At 34.5% G+C, this 22,131-nt stretch overlaps 1 protein-coding gene across 2 annotated transcripts in view; it reads left to right on the top strand.

The window, feature by feature from the left end:
• The window catches only part of DCC (DCC netrin 1 receptor), a 1,070,394-nt gene that overhangs the window by 863,595 nt on the left and 184,668 nt on the right, over positions 1–22,131 (top strand). For both annotated transcript variants that reach the window (XM_081078113.1, XM_081078112.1), the window contains exons 13-14: positions 4,946–5,087; positions 12,485–12,595. In XM_081078113.1, coding sequence (XP_080934239.1) covers positions 4,946–5,087; positions 12,485–12,595 — 253 coding nt within the window. The remainder of the gene's footprint in view (positions 1–4,945; positions 5,088–12,484; positions 12,596–22,131) is intronic.

Raw genomic sequence — 22,131 nt, 5'->3', positions numbered from 1 at the left:
GGGTTCACCAAGGAGACTCTAGCTGCTGTTGGACTCAGTCATGGCTATCTTACATGTTTTCGATGAACAAGACAGATTAAAAAGGCGAAAGAACATTCACAATGAAGTGTGGCAGCCTCCCTCCCAGAGTAACCCAGTTACTAAAACTGGGACCCAAATCAAAGTGGATTTGCACTCTGTGATTTGAAGCTGAGCAACCTGAGAAATTGTCCCAGTGTGGCTCACATAACCAGGAACAGGACTTGTCCAGAATAGGTCAGGTAGGGGTCAATTTCTAGGTAGGGTTCCCACTGGGACTAGCTATGAGGAGCAGGAGGCCACCAGGATGGAGACAAAGGGAAGACTGTTTTACAACTAACCAAACCTACTGAGGAAGAAATGTTTGTACCATTTTAGTTATTAAATACGATCACAACAGGTTAGCTTTCTTTCTTAAAAAATAAAAAAAAGAGCAATGTTTCTTGCCTGCATTTAAGACAGGTTCATAACATTTTATTTAAAATCAAGTATCACTCAATTTATATGTAACCATACTTTTATTATTGCACCAATTTTTAACTCACTGTGTGTGTATTCCTAGCAGACTTCACTCTGGAAATGTGTCACACCAAGTATTTGCTAACATGGCTTTAGGTCGTTTTGAATAACACTTGCCTCCATGAACTCAAGAATGCCAATTTTAGTATGTTACTCAAATTTCTAACTTCACTTATCACAAGAGAGTGCATATTTATGATGGAGAAGTAAAAACATGTCAAGTCTACAAGAATAGTATATGACTGCAGGAAAAATAGAGAGAGACCTTTATCATACCTTATCAACATTTTATCAAATCCATACCTTGTTAGTACCATGCAGTGTATAGGTTTATAAAAAAGTAAAGCAGTTTTTGGAAATTGTTCACACAATTACACATACAATAGAGTTTAAAATACTGTTTTATTAGTAAATTAATTTCTATTCCAATTTGAAATTCAATTAGATTTCAGATGATCGCTAGAAATATTTACCAAGTATTTAAATAAATATCAAAGTTTAAATAGTAAGTGCTGTTCTTGTATTATTAAGATATCGTTTATTCTATTATAAATGATAAAATTCAAAATGCCGTTCCCAACACTAACTAGAATATTATCAATATGGGTAGCCTTTGTTTCTACATCCTCAGTTAATTGCCATTTATTAATGCTACCAGCAGGTCCAGTGAACTTTTTTCTGAAAGTAGATTATTTTTCAGACAACTTATCCCAGCATTATCATCTACTGAGTTGCTTATACCAGAAACCTGAGAGTCATTCTTGATGACCTTTCCTCCAAGTTCAATAAGTCACCAAGTTCTGTCAACTCTACCTCCAAAAATATATATTACATCTCTTCACTTTTCTGTATTCTCTGGTCTCTGCCCTATCCCAAGGTCTCCTCTTTACTACCCATGCCTGAAGTTTCTACTGGCTACAATAAGGAATGTGAATAGTACTCTACAGAGTCAATTGGTCAGTACATATTTACAGACCACAAGGAGTTTTAAATGTGTTTCCAGGTAACTTATCTCTCTCAATGCTCCTTTTGAAGTACAGAAAAACAAAACGGTTAAATCAATACACAAATCAGTAGGGCCATATTCTGAGCATTGGAACTACGTGGTTTTGCTTGCTTCCTTCCACCTCACTTTGTCTACTTGTGCCTTTCTTTACCCTCTCCTGCCCCATCTCTTAATCTCATGATCTCTCACCCTCTTTTTTCCCCTCTTTCCTCCCTTGAAGTATGTACAATTGGTTGCATATTTACTATGAACCACAGGCACTGTGATGGAACATCCAAACATGTTCCCATTGTCTCCTTTAATCCACACCGCAGTCCTTTGAGGTAGGTACTATAATTAGTTCATATTGCAAATGAGGAAACTTGGTCTCCTACAGCTTATGTGGCTCATTCACTGATAAGGAAGATGACTGACATGGGTGTGGTCAGTGTAACACTGGAGGCATGTGGATCAATTAGTTAGGGATGACAACATTTTGAGCAATGCTAAATTAAAGTCTAAATTAGGGCAGTGGCAGAGGGAATGTAAATAAGGGGGCAGAAAGGGTATACAATAAAAAGAGGTTCTTTAGAAGTACTGATGGATACTCTATAATAAAAATCTATAGGGCCTCATGAGAACTGAAAGTGTATTTCATTCTTCAAGCAATTTTACATGAGATTCAAGAAGTCATCAGAAATACAGAACAGAAAGAAGGGGCAGAGTGGAAAACTGAGTGTCAATTAAGTTTCAAGATCCTTAGATTCCTGCTATGTTTCAGCCAAGGCAGTCTTATTTGCTGCAAGGGTCTCCTTTCAAATGATGCCTTCCGATTTCCTTCTGTGGGAATGCTATCCCGATGAAACCACTTAAAATTTTAAAAAGGTTCTTTATTAAAGTAACTGAAAGTGTTTGGAGAGGGGCTGGTCTTCTTTTGAAGTTCACTCTACAGAGACTGTGGCAAAATGTCAATGGGCAATGGGATATGTGGAATTAAAAATAGAAACTTATGAAATGTGGCTTCTGAGAAGTATTTGGGGTGATGGGGTTACCAGTTATGTTTTTGTGGTTTTTTTTGTCTTGTTGTGCTTTTATTTGTTTTGTATTTGTTTGTTTGTTTGTTTTTTACTTCTCATATGTACGTAGAGTGAAGGAAAAATGAAAGAATTAATTAATGGGGACCGTGAAAAGGATAATACCACATCACCAAACTGGATGGGGTAATAACAGATAGTTAGGAAATAATGGCCAAATGAGACCCTTTCTTTTAAATCAATAAACCTAACCACTATCCACCATACTATTTGTAAGCTAATTTATTTTTTATGGTAATCAAAGAGAGGATGGAGGGATTTGGAGAAGCTCCATTTTGCAGTTCTTCTTTTTTTCCAAATCTGAAAAAAAAAAAAAAAAGTGAAATTAATCCTTGATTTACTGCAGCAGTATAAAGGATTAATTTCTCCCTCTCAAGTAATGAAAGGACTACTAAAATTGATTTTTCAAAAGGCAAAAGTCATGTGTTAAGTACTTTTAATAAAAATCATCACCAGGCTTGCCCATGAAGACTAAGTCATGTTACAATGTTTCTGTAACAGTGACAGCTTTAGGTGGCTTGGTGAGGGAACAGCCAATAAAGTCTGAGCTACTGAGCAACGGCAGAACAGGTCTCATGTAGAAAAGAAATGCATTACACCATTAAATAAGAAAAGTTAAGTGAACAGTTTCATTTAACTTATAAAAACAATATGATTTGGGACATCCAGCCATATCATCTGCAGAAGAATTTATGCAGAAAGAGTTTGAGCACCGGAGTCTTCAATCTACTAGTGCTTGCTTAAAATCAATGAGAAAGCATAAAAAGAGCTAATGAACTTAGCTGCTACCCACAGATGAGGGATGAATAAAACTGATAGAATTACTTCCGTAGATGAATAATAACCATTCAAGGGGTTCACCTCCTGGCACATAGAGTGTATAACTGATCCCATTAATTAATTACTGGTAGGCATTGATATTAAGGTTTGGACTATTTGGGAAGAATTTTTGCAATCACTGGAAATTCCCAAATACAACAAAGAAAATTTCTTATATGTCAAACTAAGTATTTCTCATATAATTCCGTTTCCCCAAAAATAAGACCCAGCCAGACAATCAGCTCTAATGTGTCTTTTGGAGCGAAAATTAATATAAGACTTGGTATTATATTATATTACATTATATTACATTATATCACATTATATCACATTATATCACATTAAATCACATTATACCAGGTCTTATATTATAGTAAAATAAGACTGGCTCCTATGATAAATTTAGCTCCAAAAATCGCATTGTCTGGCCAGGTCTTATTCTCGGGGAAGCACGGCCATTAGTATGATTAAGTTTTTCAGGCTTATCAAGTGATTTACAATCATTTGATAGATATATTAAGCACAATTATTTCCTCTTTTTCAATATGTACGTTAAAATTTAGGTCATTTATAAGATTTATAAGGTCACTCAGCAAACCCACAGCAAAGCATTAACTGGAAATCATAAGATTTTACATCTTGGTCTAAGGTTTTATATCTTCATTTGTATTTTAATTTTCTATTTGAAATTAATTTTGACTTTTAAAAACCAAGATTGTTGTCCTTAGAACATGATACTTTTTTATTTGCCAGGATCTATATTGGAAATCCTATTGAATATGTTTAAAAAAACTATTTAAATTCAGTTTTATCCCTTCCAATAATATTTTGTAGGAAAAATTAGGCGTGTTGAATTACCAAGTAGACACTCTATGATCACTTATTTTAGTAGGAGATGATAGAAAAACAAGAAAGTTACACTCAGCAGTTGTATATTCTTCCAGCGATGGTACAATGTAACTTGTGGTCATTCATTTTACGCTGTGCTTCTATTTCCTCCTTGTAAAATTGTAAAAATAAGTGCTATGACTACCTTGAAGCATTGAAAAATAAAAATAAGATGAGTAGTGGGATATAAATATGAGGTATGACTCTTCTGGTTTTCTTTTGTAAAACATTTGAAAGCAAAGAACATGTCCACACTTCTGTGTGTGTGTGTGTGTGTGTGTGTGTGTGTGTGTGTAGTGGGTAGTAGGGGAGGGTGAGTCTGTGTATATTTAAGGCTATAGGTTCTTTGAGATTCAGGGGCAATATATTATTATTTTACTCATTAGTATATCTCCCAAAGAATTAGCTAATCAGATGGATTGTGTATTGTTTCTTTTGTCAAAATTAGACAAATAGAAAGACTGCCAAATTACAAGAATGGATTTAATTTGCTTCTAAGGGGCAATCCCTAACACTTCTTGCCTCTCTGTTTTATTCATATTTAGGTTTGGGTCATTTCTTTGACCCTCTCTTGTTGTCCATCCTTTCTCCAATGTTTTCATTTATATCAATTCTTTTACAGAGTATCAAAGTAAGCTGGCTGCCTCCTCCTTCAGGAACACAAAATGGATTTATTACTGGTTATAAAATTCGACACAGAAAGACGACCCGCAGGGGTGAGATGGAAACACTGGAGCCAAACAACCTCTGGTACCTGTTCACAGGTCAGTGTTCACAAGGTGTAGTCTTGCAAGGTTTTGATGAATTAAATGCTTTAGAAATAAAATACTTTCTCACTTCAAGAGAATTTTTTTTTTCCTGCTGGCAAAAAAAATATATTGGTCTGAACAAGGAACAATCTTTATATTTTTAACTTGATATTCTCTGTAATACTTTCACTATATATTTGTTTCTGGATCATCCTCTTAATAAGTGCATCATAGATCTTTTTTATCCATATTAGTTTCTCAGCATTGCTGATTCAACAATAGCTTTTTTTAAACAATAGCTTTTATCAAATAACTTTTAACTTGTTTACTAATAACTCTTCAAAGTTTTCTAATCACTTTGATTGCACCTTCTCCAATCACTAAAGGTGATGATGAGGTTCGAAATTGAGGAGAAGGGTAGCTTAGGGAATAACCAGAGAGATTGTTCTACTTTTCATAAATAAAAAAATAAATTCACTTTTGTAGCAATATTGATGAAACTCATAGTAAATCAAACCTTTCTGTGAAAACTGGACCCAGTTGGCACGCAGTAGCTATAGAATTATTTTTTTTTATTTTATAAAATTAATGATGGTATATTTCCTATAAGTATTAGAACACAATACGTGCCAGTCCAGTTGCCTTGAGAACAGAGACTGAGGCAGGCTTTCAAAGTAATGTCTTTGAGGGTGTGTCACGCAGGGGACCCTGCTCTCTGCGCCATTTGTCATGCGGGGTGTCCAGGGGGGTCTCAGATCCCACTCCCCACAAAAGAACTGCAGGACAGGGTGAGGCCAAAAAGGAACACCCACGGAGCCAGAGATAGGGGAGTCAAATCACTATATTCTCACTGGCGGCATCCGCCTCTCTGCAATCCGCTCTTGCTAGCCCCCATTTTTTTCTGCTAGTGTAGCCACAGCAGTTATATTAGTGGCCAATGGCTTACGGGTTACAGTTGACGGCCAACTAGCCACAGCTGATGGCCATCTGATCACAGTTGATGGCCATTTACTACCTGAGCCAGCACCTTTCTATGTGAGACCGAGAGCCTGGAAACTGCTCTCTGGGGCTGTCCCCACACTCCACCCCTACAGGGTCTCGCCTCACAATCTACGCGATAAGTGTCTTCCACAGGGGGCCCTGTGCGAGGAGCCTGGAGGTGAATGCAATATCCTGGAAACAGCCAGTCTCTGAGCACAGCCAGGGTTTCTCAGGGCACCACCAGTACATCTGGGCACAGCCAGACTTCCTGGGCTTCTTGGGGTACCACATGTTACCCCAGGCACAGCCTTGAGAACAGAGACTGAGGCAGGCTTTCAAAGTAATGTCTTTGGGGGTGTAAGCCCAGGAAAACAAGAGTGAGGGAACAGGGGAAGTGAGCCAGGGAAGAAGAGAAATCAAATAATGATGGCATATTATTGAGCCGGCCATAAGTTTGGAACAAACACAGAGCTTGCATGGCCTCATATGATATCTCCTGAGGGTGTGTGACTACTCTGTCTCGAAGTCAAAGACTGGACAGGAAGTGTGAGCAGTTTCTTGTCTATCAGTCAAAATCCACTGACAAGATGGGTTTTGTACCTCCAGACAGTTCCTTAGAAAGCCAGAGCTTCTAGAGAATGTGCAAACATGGAATTCTATCCTCATCAATCAGCACATATAAGCAACAGAAATGTGTTATTTCAGTTCAGGAATTCTGAAGTCCAAAATTAGTGTGTCAGCAGAATCGATTCTTTCTGAAGACTCTAAAAAAGAACCCATCCCAGGTCTGTCTCTTAATCTCTGGTGGTTGCTGGCAATCCTTGACATTCCTTGGCTTGTAGATGAGTCAATCAGATCTCTGCCTCCATCTCTGCATCACCTTTCTCTGGGAGTCTCTGTGTCCTATCCTCTCATAAGGACATCCGACATTGGTGATAGACCAGACCATAAATCCAGGATGATTTCAGCTCGAGATGTTGAACTTATTATATCTGCAAAGACCCTATTTCCGAGTAAGGTCACATTCTGATGTTCCAAGTATACATGAGTTTTGAGGGTACACTGTTCAATTTACCACAGTCTCCTATCGTTGCATTCTTCTCAAGGACAATCATTTTGAATTATAAACTCTAATAAAGTGTATTCAAAAATAAATACTCAGTCCTACATTTTTATTCTTCTAAACTCTGTGTGACAATTAGAAATTCTAATTAGCATGAGATAATCCATCACCACTCTGGTTTAATATTCCAGCCAAAAGCAAAAAAAAAAAAAAAAGTGATGCATTAATTAATTAGCTTGTTATTGAAATAGCTTATTCCCATCTTCATACATTTGTAGGAATCTGAACTCCAAATTTAAAGCCTTTTCAATACTTACAAAATACATTTGGGAATGCAAACATAATCTGAGCAGTTATATTTGCAACTGTACCTAATATTTATTACAAGAAGTCACATAGACTCCATTTTTAATTTGAACTGAATAAATAAAAGAAGAGCCAGAGGATAGCTTCTTACCCTTAAAACATTGAAAACTAGTTTTGCAAAACTTCTACTTTCCTCTCCCCTACTCTGTGACCTGGCTTCAGTAACCTCTGTTGCATTTCTAAATGTTGTGGGAATGTCTTCAATGCTACACAGCATGGAGAAATCAGGAAGTACCACATACAAGTCGATTGGCTGTGGTTTAGACTTGTCTCCAGGAAATAGTTAGTAACTTATGCACATTCTAGTAAGTAGAAGTATTATAATTGATTTTGTTCATGAATCTGCAGTACTTTAAAATGTACAGGATTTAACCCTATGTTTTCAATACCTGTGAGACACGTGGATATATTGGTTTGGCTTTTAGAAAATTGGAAATGCCAGCTCACTCTGGATGGTGGACAAACAATGTGATATGTAGATGATATAATACAGAATTGTACACCTGAAACCTATGTAACTTTACTAACCATTGTCACCCCAATAAGCTTTAATTAAAAAAATAATTGGAAATGCCAGAATGCTTCGTTTGAATGATATAAATACTGAAGTATAGAGAACATTTTTTTATTTATTTTTATTTTTTTATGGTCCTCTATCTGTTAGACAGGTGTTTGTTGTTGTGTGTGTTTTGCTAAGATAATGAGACATCTGCAATAATAGAGTAATTCTAAGTTAGAACAAGGATTTTAAATCACTGTTATCAGTTATATTATGGGAACCCATGTCAACTAAATTTTAAAGTGTTGTTTTTAATTTTTAAGTGTTCTTCATAGAAGGTTGTTCAGAATTGAATTTAGGAGTTTTCTTGTGTTTCATGACCAGTATAAAATAAGCATAATAATAAACACACACTGGTATTTTATGGAGTGAAAAATTGAAACAATAGCATAGCAATTTTATAACAAGGTTAACATCAGGGAAATTATATTGTTTGAATAGGGCACTGTCTCTTGCCATAAGTTCTAAGATATTAGAAATAAAATAGAAGAATTACAGAGCTTGAAGGCACTTAGTTCTGGGGATAGAAACAGACAGACGACAATCTGCTTTGAACAATAAAATGTTTTACAGCTAGGAAAAGCATTGCTGCCTACACCATACTTTCTTTAGAGTTAAATTATACTTAGAAGCAGCTCAGAAATACACACACCCACACACACACACACACACACAAACACACACACACACACACTCTGAGACTGAAACGTGGGTTGAAACAGAACTAAACCAAGCAGGACTACTAGTTAAAGGGACGATCCCAACTAAATCACAGGTATTCTGACTCCTACTTATGTGTTCTTTGTACTACACAATGTTATTGTCTTTAGTTTGTTTTATTGTAAATGATTCTGGCTGTTACATGAATCTGTAAAAGTCCATCAATATTAAAAGTAATTTTAACATTTACAACACTAACATCACCAACATCAACTTTGATAACAACTACTATGCTGAAAACAGTTTAGAGGTTTCTCAAAATATTAAAAAGACATCTACTAATGACCCAGCAATCCCACTTCTGCGTTTGTATCCAAAAGAATTGAAACCAGGATCTCAAAAGAATGTCTGCACTCCCATGTTTATTACAACATTATTCACAATAGCCAAGCTACAGAATTAACCCATATGTCTTTTGACAGACAAATGGATTTTTAAAATGTGGTCTAAACATACAGTGGAATAGCATTCATCCTTTAAAAAGAAGGAAATCCTGCCACTTGTGGCAAGCTGGATAGACCAGGAGGAGATTATTCTTCGTGAAATAAGTTGGTCACAGAAGGACAAATACTGCAGGATTCCACTTACATGAGGTATCTAAACTAGTCAAACTCATAGAAGCAGAGTATAGGATAGTGGTTGCCAGGGGAGAGGGAGATGAGAAACAGGGAGTTATTTAATGGGTATAAAGTGACTGTTACACAAGATGAATTAAGTTGTAGAGATCTGTTATGCAACACTGTCCCTAAAATTAACAGCACTATATTGTGCATTTAAAAACCTGTTAAAAGGTATTTCATGCTAAGTGTTTTTATTATCATGAAAGAAAGCAACAGGACAAAGGAGTTTTTTGGATGTGATAGATCCATTGATTACTTTGATTTTGGTGGTGGTATCATAAGTTTACATATATCTAAAGTCCCCAAAATGTATGCATTAAATATGTGCCATTTTTGTATATTAAATATACCTCAGTAAACCTGAAAAAAATCTCCATGAAAGAAAAAAAGCTTTATGTATAGTTCCAAATGTATCTTTATAACTAGATATTTAAATTTACATATTTGCATTGTATTGATGAGAAAACGGGCAAAGAGAGAGGGCTAGAGATTTTTTCAATGTCACACAACTAATAAGTTTTGGAACTTCAAATCTAATTCTGCCAGAATTGAAAGCCTATACTCTTAACTCTTGTACTTTAGTTAATGTGTTGTTGACTTGTTGACTTTAGGCAATGAATGTGTAGTTGTGTGATTATATAAAAGGATAAGGGGATAATGCAGGCGTAGAAAGAGATATGTTACATAATAAAAAGTGAAGACTACCTTTGCAGCTATAGAATCTGAATAACTCTAAAACGGATTCAATCAATGCTTTTGTACAAGGTGATTTAAAAAAATACTATTTAATATTTCCACTAGTCCAACTCAGGAAACATCCCAAATAACAACTTTTAGAAATACATACACAAAACAGCTTTTGATTACAAATGGCTTTCCTCTACCCCACCTCCAATGAATGAATGAACAAATCAATCAATCAATGCAATATTGAAAGATCTTTTGACATCAGCCATCACGGTGGGCCCCCAAATATTGCTGATTCACTGTGTTGTTGCCGTAACTCTTGAAGATACCTCCTCTTTCTACCAGGGTAACATTTGTTTTCTTAAGTAAGAGAACAAACGAACTCTACCTAAAACTGAACAGATGCTTCTCCCAAAAAGACAGACAAATGGTCAACAGATATATGAAGAGATGATCAACCTCACCAGCTATTAGGGAAATGAAAATCAAAACCACAATGAGATACCACCTCACACCTGTTAGAATGGCTATTATCAACAAGACAAGTAATAACAACTGTTGGAAAGGTTGTGGAGAAAAAGAACCCCTATACACTGCTGGTGGGAATGTAAATTGGTACAGCTGCTATGGAAAACAGTATGGAGGTTCCTCAAAAATTTAAGAATAGTTATTCATGGTGGCCAAGACATGGAAACAACCAGTGTCCTGTCATGGATGATTGGATAAAGAAGATGTGGTACATATATACAATGGAATACTACTTAACCATTAGAAAAAAAATGAAATGCTGCCATTTGAACAACATGGATGCCTCTTGAGAATATCATGCTAAGCAAAATAAGTCAAACAGAAAAAGTCGAGATCCATACGATTTCATTCATATATGGGATATAAAACTAAAAGAAAGAAACAAATAAGCAAGACAAACAAACAAACACTCATAGACACAGAAAATAGTTTAGTGGTTACCAAAGGGAAAGGGGAGAGCGGTAGGTAGAAAAAGATAAAGGGCATCAAATCTATGGTGACAGAAGGAAATTTGATTTTGAGTGGTCAACACACAACACAATATCCAGATAATGTATTATAGAATTGTACACTTGAAACCTCTATTTATCAGCGAATGTCACCCCAACAAATTTAATAAAATAAAAAAATAAAACACCAGTTTTAACAAAAACAACACACCAACACCATTCTAAGTCCATGTCTTCATGGAGCTTTGGTCATTTTATAAAATTAGAAGGCTCCTGAGAGGACAGGGTTTTGTGTTATAGATTCCTTATGTAGGTGAGTTATTCAAGTCATCTTCTCTAACAGTACTATTTAGTGAAGGAAACTGCTTCTTGACATTAAGAAGTCCATTCTAACCATCATTTAAAACACCATCTCCTCTTAGTAGTAAGTTATAATTCCACTTAATACCAAGATTTGCTCATATTCCTATTCAAAAATCTACAAATACGTAATGTTGTATATGATATAAGCATTCTTTTTCCAGTATGTTATTTTCTTGGCACCAAATGTTTGTGCCATTTCAACTTAATGAAAAAAGCAAAGTGGGGTTATGTTTTTGTCTTTATCAGGGTTGTGCAATGCCTTGAGATTAAAGGACTTGTCAATTTATACTGAGTCCTCTACATCTCAGAAAAGTCATGTGATCTTTTGACAGATGTCATTTGTTTTACAGTAATTTGTCATGTTAACATGCTACTATGGAATTTCACTAAAAGGAAACTTATTTATATATAAAATTTGTACATATTACACTAATGTTCCACGAGGCCTCTCTCGTCTACCTGTACTCTCTGTGCACTCAAAAATAAGTCCTAATGTCATCACAGTGTACAATATTATATGCCCAAATTATCATAGAGTAGACTGTTGTCATGCTCTACTATGGAAGCAATGCCAAACAAAGCATGCCTGTGATGGCTTTGAGAGATGAAAGCCCTAGTATTTTCTGCTGAAATGCAATAGCTTTGGAGTCTTCTTTCTTGGCCCAAAGAAAACATAATCACTGACCTTGAATGGGTGATGAAGACATAAATTTTCAGATTGACTGTTCTTGATTTATAGGCAGGCCTCTTCTGGACTGTGAGGAAAAATGATCCTTGCTATTTTTTGATTATTTCTTCATCGTTCATATTTTATATTCTGCATCTGCCCTGAAGCTATTTTCAGGGATACATTTTTACAAACTGGAAAAAAAGTAAATGAGAATATATGAAAAATAATTTGATTTCTTGGCTGTAATATTTCTGCCCTTTTGGCCAAAATAACAATAATCACCACACCAATTCAAACAGCATAATGCATGCTACTATTGTTAAAATTTAACTAAAACTTTTGAAACCTAGCTAGAAATACTTGTTATTTAGTAATTTTTTTTTCTCTGTGAAAAATGCTTTTATAGGACTGGAGAAAGGAAGTCAGTACAGTTTTCAAGTGTCAGCCATGACGGTCAATGGCACTGGACCACCTTCCAACTGGTACACAGCAGAGACCCCGGAGAATGATCTAGATGGTAAGACCTTTCCCCACTCTCTATCTCTCTGATTTATTTTTTGTTACTTCAGCTTCAAAGGCTCCCTTAAAAAAAGTTAATGAACTCCAATATTGGGGATATTTATTCCTCCTATATCTTTAGATGCAAAACAAAACCAAAAACCCTTAATGCATATAGAGTCTTCAACAATTCCATATAAATATAAATGATGCATTATTTACAGATCTCATAATAAGTTACTTCTTTCAAGGTAATTTGAAATGATTTTTTTCTATTTATTTTATTTTGAATAATTGACCTTAAACATTTTCTTCACAGAAACTGCCATAATATCTGATAAGAATCATGAAATATTATTACTTTGCATAGACTCTCTTACTGTTTTACAATGCTTCTGCAAAACAGCAGTTTGTATTTTTGACTTGTTTGTTATGGTCATTAATACTTGACACTTTATTTTTATATAAAGGATAATCTGCCTTATTTGCTTCATTGATAGTTGTCAGCCATTTGTGGATGAGATATTGAGATTCATATAAAATTCACATAGGACACTCCTAGAGGTAACATAAGATTTTATGGAAAAGTAACTTGAAGATTAGATGTTATTTAACTTGTCTTAGGTAATATAAATTGAGAAGTTGTGGAGCTATAGTCGCACTTCACAGTTTAAATACCTTTCACTAATAGGTTAGGAAACATTAATTTATGTATTTATTTATCTAACACGTGTCTCTTCTTCAACTTCAATCTATATATAACAGGCATTATTTTAGGTACTAGTGATAAAGCAATAAATAAAGTCTCTACTCTCAAGGAGTATACATTTTGTTGAGATAGATAGTGATAAATGCTCTAAAGAAAAATAAACCATGATAGAGGGAATGGCAAGTAATTCAGGAATACTGTTTTATATGGGGGAGGGAGAAGATCTCTTTGGTTAGATAAAATATAAGCACAAACTTTAAGGCAATGAGGAAGGTAGCTGTGTGAATAAGTCAGACAAGAGCCATCTAGGCAGAAGAAAAATAAAGAGCCTAGTTGGTGTCTGAACTGAGGCAAAGAGTCCAGGATAGCTGGGCCTAATGTCATAAGGGCCTAATGTCATTGGCCTTATTTTAAGAGTAAAAGGACAGTTAGGATAAACTTATTTTTTCAATTTTACTTGAGAAATAATTTATAGAGTTTATATATTTGTCCTTTATCCTCTCATCTACCCTTACTTTAAAAGAAGTATAACTTAAGCTAAGAAAATTTAACTAACTTGATCAAGTCACTGAGTTAGTAACTGTGGAGCTGAAACTCAAGACCAGGTCTTGTGAGTCAGTGTCCATTACAGGTCATTATAGAAACACCCTCAACTAACGCTCTAGAACTTATCCAGTGACAATAAGAGACAATGATTCAAGGCAAAAGTTTCTAAGAAATGAGGTCATATCATTTACCCAAACCTAAGGGACTGTATCTCTTACTGGAAGGAGCGAAAATAAATGGAGCAGAGGTGGTGAAGGTCCTATAAAATATCCAAGATGAATGGGGCTCTCCACTTGACTTATGTGATCTTTCTCCTCACTCCGAATGACTCACAGTCTAAGTGAAAACAAAATGTAAAATCACAGCTCCTGGGATGGCACAGAACTTCTGTTTAATTGTGTGCTTTTCATATCCATGTAATCTTAATATAATCCAATTCATGCATCCATTTTAATTAAGACTCCCTATGCCATGCTCATGAGTACAGTCTTAATAAATGCTGGTTAATTGGATTTGTTTGAACTTTTCCATGCTCTTGGCTGAATAATGTCCCTCTTTTGCATGCAGCATTCCTCCTTACTTTTTCCTTATTTGAGTATTGATGCAGTCATTATGAAATATAATTAAGAATCTGTAGTGTGCCGAGTCATGGGGAGTACAGATGTGAAAGAGATAGGAACAGCCAGCTCTCTTGAGGCATAAACAGATAATGGCTGCACTGATTGAAAAGACTTCATGAAAACAAATAGTACTGGAGCTAGAAACTTCAGGAGAAGAGGGTTGACTAGGTTTACAGGGAAGGTGTGTGAGACAGCATAATACATACGCATGCCTTTAGGAAATTATTTCTGCCACTATTAGTTGAAAATGTGTCCTCACTTATCCAAATGTTACTCATTTAACAATCAATTATCTTAACACATTTCAAATATTGCCTCGTTTATCATTCTTCCACTTCTTCACTGGGATTGTAATTCCTTAGACAATTCTGTCCTTGCCCATAATATACACATTAGTAATCTAAAAAGTTAAATAAAAAATTAATACAAGAATGTTAGTGATATTGATACTTCTTGCGCATAATGCTTTTATGGATTATGATTTGAGATTATTCACCTTTAGATGGAAAGAGAACTGACTCTGGGTGGTGAACACACAATGTGATATATAGATGATGTATTATAGGATTGTATACTTGAAACCTATGCAATTTTACTAACCATTGTCACCCCAATACATTTAGTTTAAAAAGAAAAGCAGGGTCTGTGCCAGCAGCTTATGTGCAGTAGGTTATTTGGAATGGATCCCAGGAGCAGGAGTGAACTGGGGGAGAGAGAAGCACAGGAGGTGAGAAAAACAACATGAAGGTGCAGAAATGTGCTGGTTACCGTGTGGTTCACTGGGACTCAATCCCATCGGGACCTTTGAAGATGACTGGAGCATGGCTCAGAATCACCCATCAAAGGACATAAGGAGGACACATTTTACCTCCAGCTCCCATCCCTCACCAGTCAAGGGTTGGCCGATGGGGTACTGACTCTTTTGCACTTCCAGGTGGCAAGTGCATGAGTTCCAACAAGCCTCCCAAGAATGGTTTACAGAAACTCTTGGGCAAAAAAGAGATACATGATGGAGCTGCTATCCAGTTACAACATTGTGAGGCTCGTTGCCCAGTAATGGCTGCAGTAAAAGATGAGCCCAGAGTATGTGAGGCATGACACAGAGAGTCTGACATCCCCTCAGCAACTAATGCTTACAGTAGATGTGCTGTAATTATTAGTGGAATCCATTCAACTACTTCCTCCTTGAGACCTCTACACAGTAGCACCTGTGGTCCTCCAGTTTCAGACCAGGAACACTCAAGGCCTTCTCTTTAAGCCAATTATAAGTAATCTTTGATTGCCATATTAAAATGCCCTGAATGGTGAAAATAATAAGATCATATGATCATAACTTTAGATTTTTACATGGCATTTCTGTACACTAATTATACTATCTGGAAAAAAATGGGAGAGAGATTGTTCACGTTTAAATCATAGTCAAAACTAATAGCCAATTCAGAGCATTTAACTATATGAGTGTGGAAGAGATGTGTTTCTGTTGCTTTGTAAAACACTGTTGTACTTGTTGTAAGAAATTAATAGGACCAAACATATTTGGACCTAAGGCCTTCTCAGTTTATTAACTCATGAGTGATCTCTGCACTGATATACTCCCCTAAACTCCCCTAAACTCAGTTTATCTTCCTCCCTTCTGTTTTTTTTTTGAATTTTGACTACATTATTCAAATATTTTAAAATGTAACTCTTTATAGGAATTAATATTTGCAAAAATAGACAATCTAGGCAGTCATCACTAGTTGCTCCAAAAGGATATTCAGCTTCATGATTCTGTCTCTCTGTCTCTCTCTCTCCCTCCCTCCCTCCCTCTCTCTCTCAGAGAGACAGAGTAAACACACACACACACACACACACACACAGATTTATTTATTTATTTATTTATTTATTTATTTATTTATTTATTTATATTTTAAGCTAAGGAAATTTTCTTTAAATATCCATCTCATTCATGTAATTGTTTGAATCATACAATAAGATATAAATGGCTTCTTCCAGACTTTCATGGGTGGTGTTAGAAAGCTTTGAATTCTAAACATTCCAAAGTCAGAACTTTTGATATAGAATTGCTTGATTTTTCTGAAATTGTGTATATGGAAGAAGCAATTATTATTTTTTAATTGGCAATTTTTATTGTATGTAAACAAAATAAAGAGGAAATCTTTCCCCATTTAAATAGGAATAGAGGTCTATTTCTTTCTTGTTTTCATTAGTTTCAGGTGTACAAAACAATGCCACAGTTAGACATTTCAACCCTCAGAAAGTGATAACCTTCCTCCCCAATCTATTGCCCCTCTGACATCATATATATCTATTACAATTCCATTGATTCTATTCCCTATGCTGTACTCCATATCCCGTGACTATATATATATATATATATATATATATATATATATGTATTAAATTATAGTTGACATACAATATTATTCAGCTAGAGGCAGTCATTTTGAAAACCAGCGGAAATGGAAGGCATTCCTTGTTGTAGCCAAAGACATTTGCATTGGGAGGAAACTGGAATGTTAGCCAGGTGCGTCACGTTGCGTAACTTTCCCTTCTTGCTTTCAGTGTCCTAGTGAACTCCAAGATAGTGATGTACTCCTTAGATAGTATCTCTGAGCCCTGCAAGCCAACTAAACAGAGGTCGTGTGGTCTGTGCAGAGATAGAGAACAATCCCCTCTCCTTCTGTGGCTTCTGTAGTTCCTCTTCCATTCTTGGCTTGGCTTGGCTTCAGCAGGGTGAAGAGCAACAGTAACTTAGAGAAATACTCTAATTCCTTGTGGATTGCCTTTTAATTAGGATGTTTTGTTAAAGTAATTATAGAGCAAATTTCATTGTTTTTTCAGGGTTCCCTTAAAGCATGTTTGCTATTAGTAACAGCTGGGAAGTTTTAAAATATTCATTTTGTGCCTTAAAACTTCAGTTTTTTTAAAAAGGATAAGAGAATTCCCCAAAGTTCTTATACAACTGTCTTGCATAAGGATATGAGAGAATTTGTAATGAAGTTCAGCAAGGTATCTATCCTCCAGGAAATTGAGCTGGGGGATTGGGTCCTGCTGCCGTTTTATTTTGTCCTAATTTTGACATGAATAGGTGAAAATTGCTGTACATAATAATGATCTAATTTAGAATTAAACTTCTACCCTAAAATGGAAGAGTGTTGCTATCAAAAATTATCAATGCACGAATCCTGAAAATGCAAATGTGCTGTAGCAAACACTGTGAACTTAGGAGCAGTCTCTAATTTCCTGTCTCCAAGAAATAGATAATTCGCCCTATTAGCCTGATCAAATAATGGTTGAATGGAATGGGATTATTGCAGATTCATTTCATTTAGGAAGTGAACCACAAAGAAACTTTTGTGTTTTAGAACTTGCACAATACATGATATTCACTGAGAACCATGGCTTTGAGAAGGAACACATAAAGTTTATTTTCAGAGTAATGATAAGATTTAAGACAATGAGACCACCCGGAAAGATAGAACAGTACATACTAGAATTGTCATACTTATTCAAAAAATAGAGTCTGAAAAGTAGAAAACCTCTGCACAGAAGAATGAGAAAAATTAGTTGTTGACTAATTAGAAGAAATTGAAAAATAGGAAGGAAGGGAGGGAGGGAGGAAAAGGGAAAGGAAAAGAAAAGGAAGGATGGAAGGGAGGGAGGAAGTAAGGGAAAGGAAAATATTGTATGAGTTGTATTATGTTGAATAATGTCCCCCAAAATGCCCATGTCCTTTAATATGCTACTTTGCGTGGCAAAAGAAATTTTGCAGATGTGATTAAGTTAAGGATTATGATACACGGGATTATTCTGTATTATGCAGGCAGACCCTATGTACTTATAAGGCTTCTTATAAGAGGGAGGCAGAAAGATCAGAGTAACAGAAAGAGAAGTTATAAGAATAGCAGAGATTGGAATAATGTGGAGCCATGAGCCAAGGAAGATGGGCAGTCTCTAAAGGAAGCTGGAGAAGGCAAGAAAAGACATCATCCCTAAAGCCTATAAATGGAATGTGGCCTGACACCTTGATTTTTGTTCATTGAGAGTGATATTGGAGTTCTGAATTCCAGAGTAACATAATAAACGTGTGTTGTTTGAAGTCACTAGTATGGGAGCAATAGGAAACTAATGCAGTTGCCAGAAAAATTTTTTTTGGTATCGTTTCAGTCATTGGCATAGATGAGTATACTTATACCAAAATAAAAGATTGCATAAAATAAGGTAAACAAGTCAGTTTGTGTTTTAGTTTCACATTAGTATCATTTTGAGGCTAAAAGGTATAAAAACAATGAACACTAAGCTTGACATTTAAAAAGTAAGTGAAGAAAAGGAAAAATTACAGAAATGAGAGGCTCAAAAATCTGGAATTTTGAGATTCCAGAACTCTGAACAATTAATGAAAGTTGAATTTGAGCCATAATCAGAGATAAACAGTATGTTCTATGATGATGGACTTACCTACTAGAAATGTAAAAAATAATCTAAAGCCCAAGATTTTCTGTGATTTTATGGAAGACAAACACCATGTAAAGTTACATGTCCAGCCAAGAATTGCTTTTTAAAAACACGTTTTTAAAAAGAAGATATGTGTTTTCTAAATCATTGGAGAAATAAAAATAAATATAAATTTATATAGCTAATTACAGAAAATAAAGTAATAAAGTAAAATGAAAAATACCTCTAGATGAGAAAAATTCTAACATTGAACAAAACTGAATTTACCTCTCTTTTTGAGAGACTTCCAGATCTTGTTAAAAACTAAATTATATTGTATACTTCTAAAACAAAGGAAAAAATGTTAAATGAAAATTAAGCAGAGATCTTCATGGACAAATTTACAAACCCACCATAATATTTGAATACACTTTTATCATTATAGAAGCAGTAAATATATACTATTATAGGTAGAAAATACGGACAACAAACCAACAAAATCTTATCAGATTATCACTCTTAACACCTTAATCCATATCCTTTAATTTCTTTCTTTATACACATATATAAATATATACATTATATATATAAAGGTTCAATACAATTGTCATTATGTGTAACTGTCATTAAATGCAAAATAACCAGCATTTTCTATAAATATTCACATATTGTAATGAAGAAATTATATATTAGTATAACTAAAATGAGAATCTATAATATATACTCTTCTCCAAACTTCTTTTTTAATTGTTTTCCTTTTTATTTTTGCAGATTATGATTTTACATACTATCCTGATCATATTCAAATTTCTTCAATGAGCCCAAAAAACTTTATTTACAGATCACTTGTACAAACTAGAATCCACACAAAGCATACAGTTTTATATCCTTAAATCTCTTCATCTATCACAAACTCTTTTTTTCTATTCTGATTTATTGAAAAGACTGGGCTTTTTGTCTTCTAGTTTCAACAGTCCTAATATTTGTTTTTGTCTATTTCTTGTAATATCATTTAAACTGTTTCTCTATTTTCTGTATTTTTGTAAACTGGAAGTTACATATGAAGACCAATGCTATAGTCAGAGATTTTTTAACACATCTTTCTCAGAATTGGAAAAAAAAAAATAAAGGATATAGAAGATTTACCTGACATAATTGAAATATCCAAACAATTAAGGAATAACTTTTTTCCTAAAGATCCAAAGAATATTTAGTACTTGGCTATAAATAAATGGATATTAAAGTTTTTGGATCATACTAAACACATTTATTGATAACAATGTAATTAAAATAATAGTCAATATTAATATGATATCACATCTGTTTGGAAATGTAAAAACATACTTTCAAATAACTCATTAGGCCAAAAAAAATCATATTACATATAGAATGTAACTTTTGGAACCTAATATCTAGAAAAATTGGTTTACTTGTATACCTATTAGATTAAAAGTATTAGGCAACATTTTATAAAATGGATTTATTTATTTATTTCATTTTACTTCTAAGTGTAGTTTATTAGTTTGCTAGGGCTGTCATAGACTTTTTTTTTTTTTTAACAAAGGCAGACAGACATTCTTTTCATCTGCCTATTATTTTGATAAAAATCCTGGTGAAAGCCAATGACATGCCATTAAAATGCATCCAACTAAAATATACCAATTTGAGGGTAAGGAGTTGGTTTTATAGTAGTGAGCTTGTAAACGTGGTCCTCTGGCCATAATTATGTTAATATGGGTTTTTATGCACCGAGGAATGGATGTAGGTAGCATGTCGTGGAAAACGATTTCTTACACATGGACTTTTGATAGAAGCCATTCAAAATAGTCTGGGCACTATTTGACAAAAGGTTTGTGGAATGAGATGAGCCAGTGGTACAGCAGCCAATCCATCATGAAACTAAAGAATCCATCCCTTTATTTTCATTCAAGTAAAATTCATCTTACACATAGGGAATGTTGCTGGCAAAGACAAACTGGATTTTTGAAAGCAATTTAAAGTGTGTTTCAAAATTTGAGCAAATTGTTCAAAATCTTACAGCTGCACTGTATAAAGGATGGTACAAATTGTTTAGACTTGTATAAGTGTTCAAAGAAGTTTCAAGTCTTTTCCATGACCACAGCATACTTTTCAATGTGCTCATGAAATGTTTGGTCCTCTTATAAATTGCTTGACTTTTTCCAGGTATAATGTAGTAGATAAAACTGTGGGCTCTAAAGTCTTAATAACTGGATTTGAATCCTTTAAGATTACTGTGTAATCTTAAGCAAGTAACTTAACTTCCCTAAGACCTGAGTTTTCTCATCTATAAAGAATATAACAAAGTGTCCATTTCAATCGATCTTTGTGAAAAGTAACTAAGATAATGGCAAAAAAAAAGTCTTCAACAGTGCTTCAGATATATATAGTAAACACTCAGCAAATGCTTATTGTTGTTGGTGGTTCAGATAAATTAGATTCAGACCTTCACAGTAATATGAAATACTAACGCCATTGGTCTTATGAAGTTTCTTCTTGTCATGATGATAAATCTTGTCTGCATTAAGGGAATAGATGCATTCCCATCTGATACAAAAACAGGGCATACATTCATTATCTCTTAATAACTCACCATCTAATTAAGATATCATTTAAAGGAGCGTAGTCATATAATTACATCAATAGATGCAAGACAGCATTTTGTAAAATTAGGCAGCCATTACCAATTTTTAAAAAAAAATTCATGGTAATATAGAACCATAAGGCAGCTTTCAAAATGTTATTGTTTTTGTAAGAAACTAAAAGCAAGCATTATGCTAAATGGTAAAATACTAAATGTATTGTCTTTAAGATCCAAATAAGCCAGGAATGCTTCCTACTATTTCTGCTATTCAGTAGTGTAGAGGTTTGGGTAAGGAAAAAAAACCAAAAAACAAACAAACAAACAAAAAAAAACTTAAAAAGTTTTTTTATTACAAAAGGAAAGAAAGGTTATTTGTTTGAATAGTGTGATTGCATTTGGAAATTCCAAGAAACTACACTAAAAACCTATTAGAACCAATGTGAAAATTTAATAAAATAATTGGTAGATAGATGATAGATAGATAGATAGATAGAAAGATAGATAGATAGATAGATATGCACACACAAAAAAATAGCTTTTTGTTTACTCGCAATAATTAGTTTAAACATTAAAAAGAAAAGAAATGCATGTATACAGCAGTCTAATATATAATATCTATGACTAAATTTTATAAGCTGTGA

Source organism: Rhinolophus hipposideros (assembly GCF_964194185.1).
Source record: "Rhinolophus hipposideros genome assembly, chromosome: 17".
Lineage (NCBI taxonomy): Eukaryota > Metazoa > Chordata > Mammalia > Chiroptera > Rhinolophidae > Rhinolophus > Rhinolophus hipposideros.
This window is presented reverse-complemented; position numbering and strand designations above follow the sequence as displayed.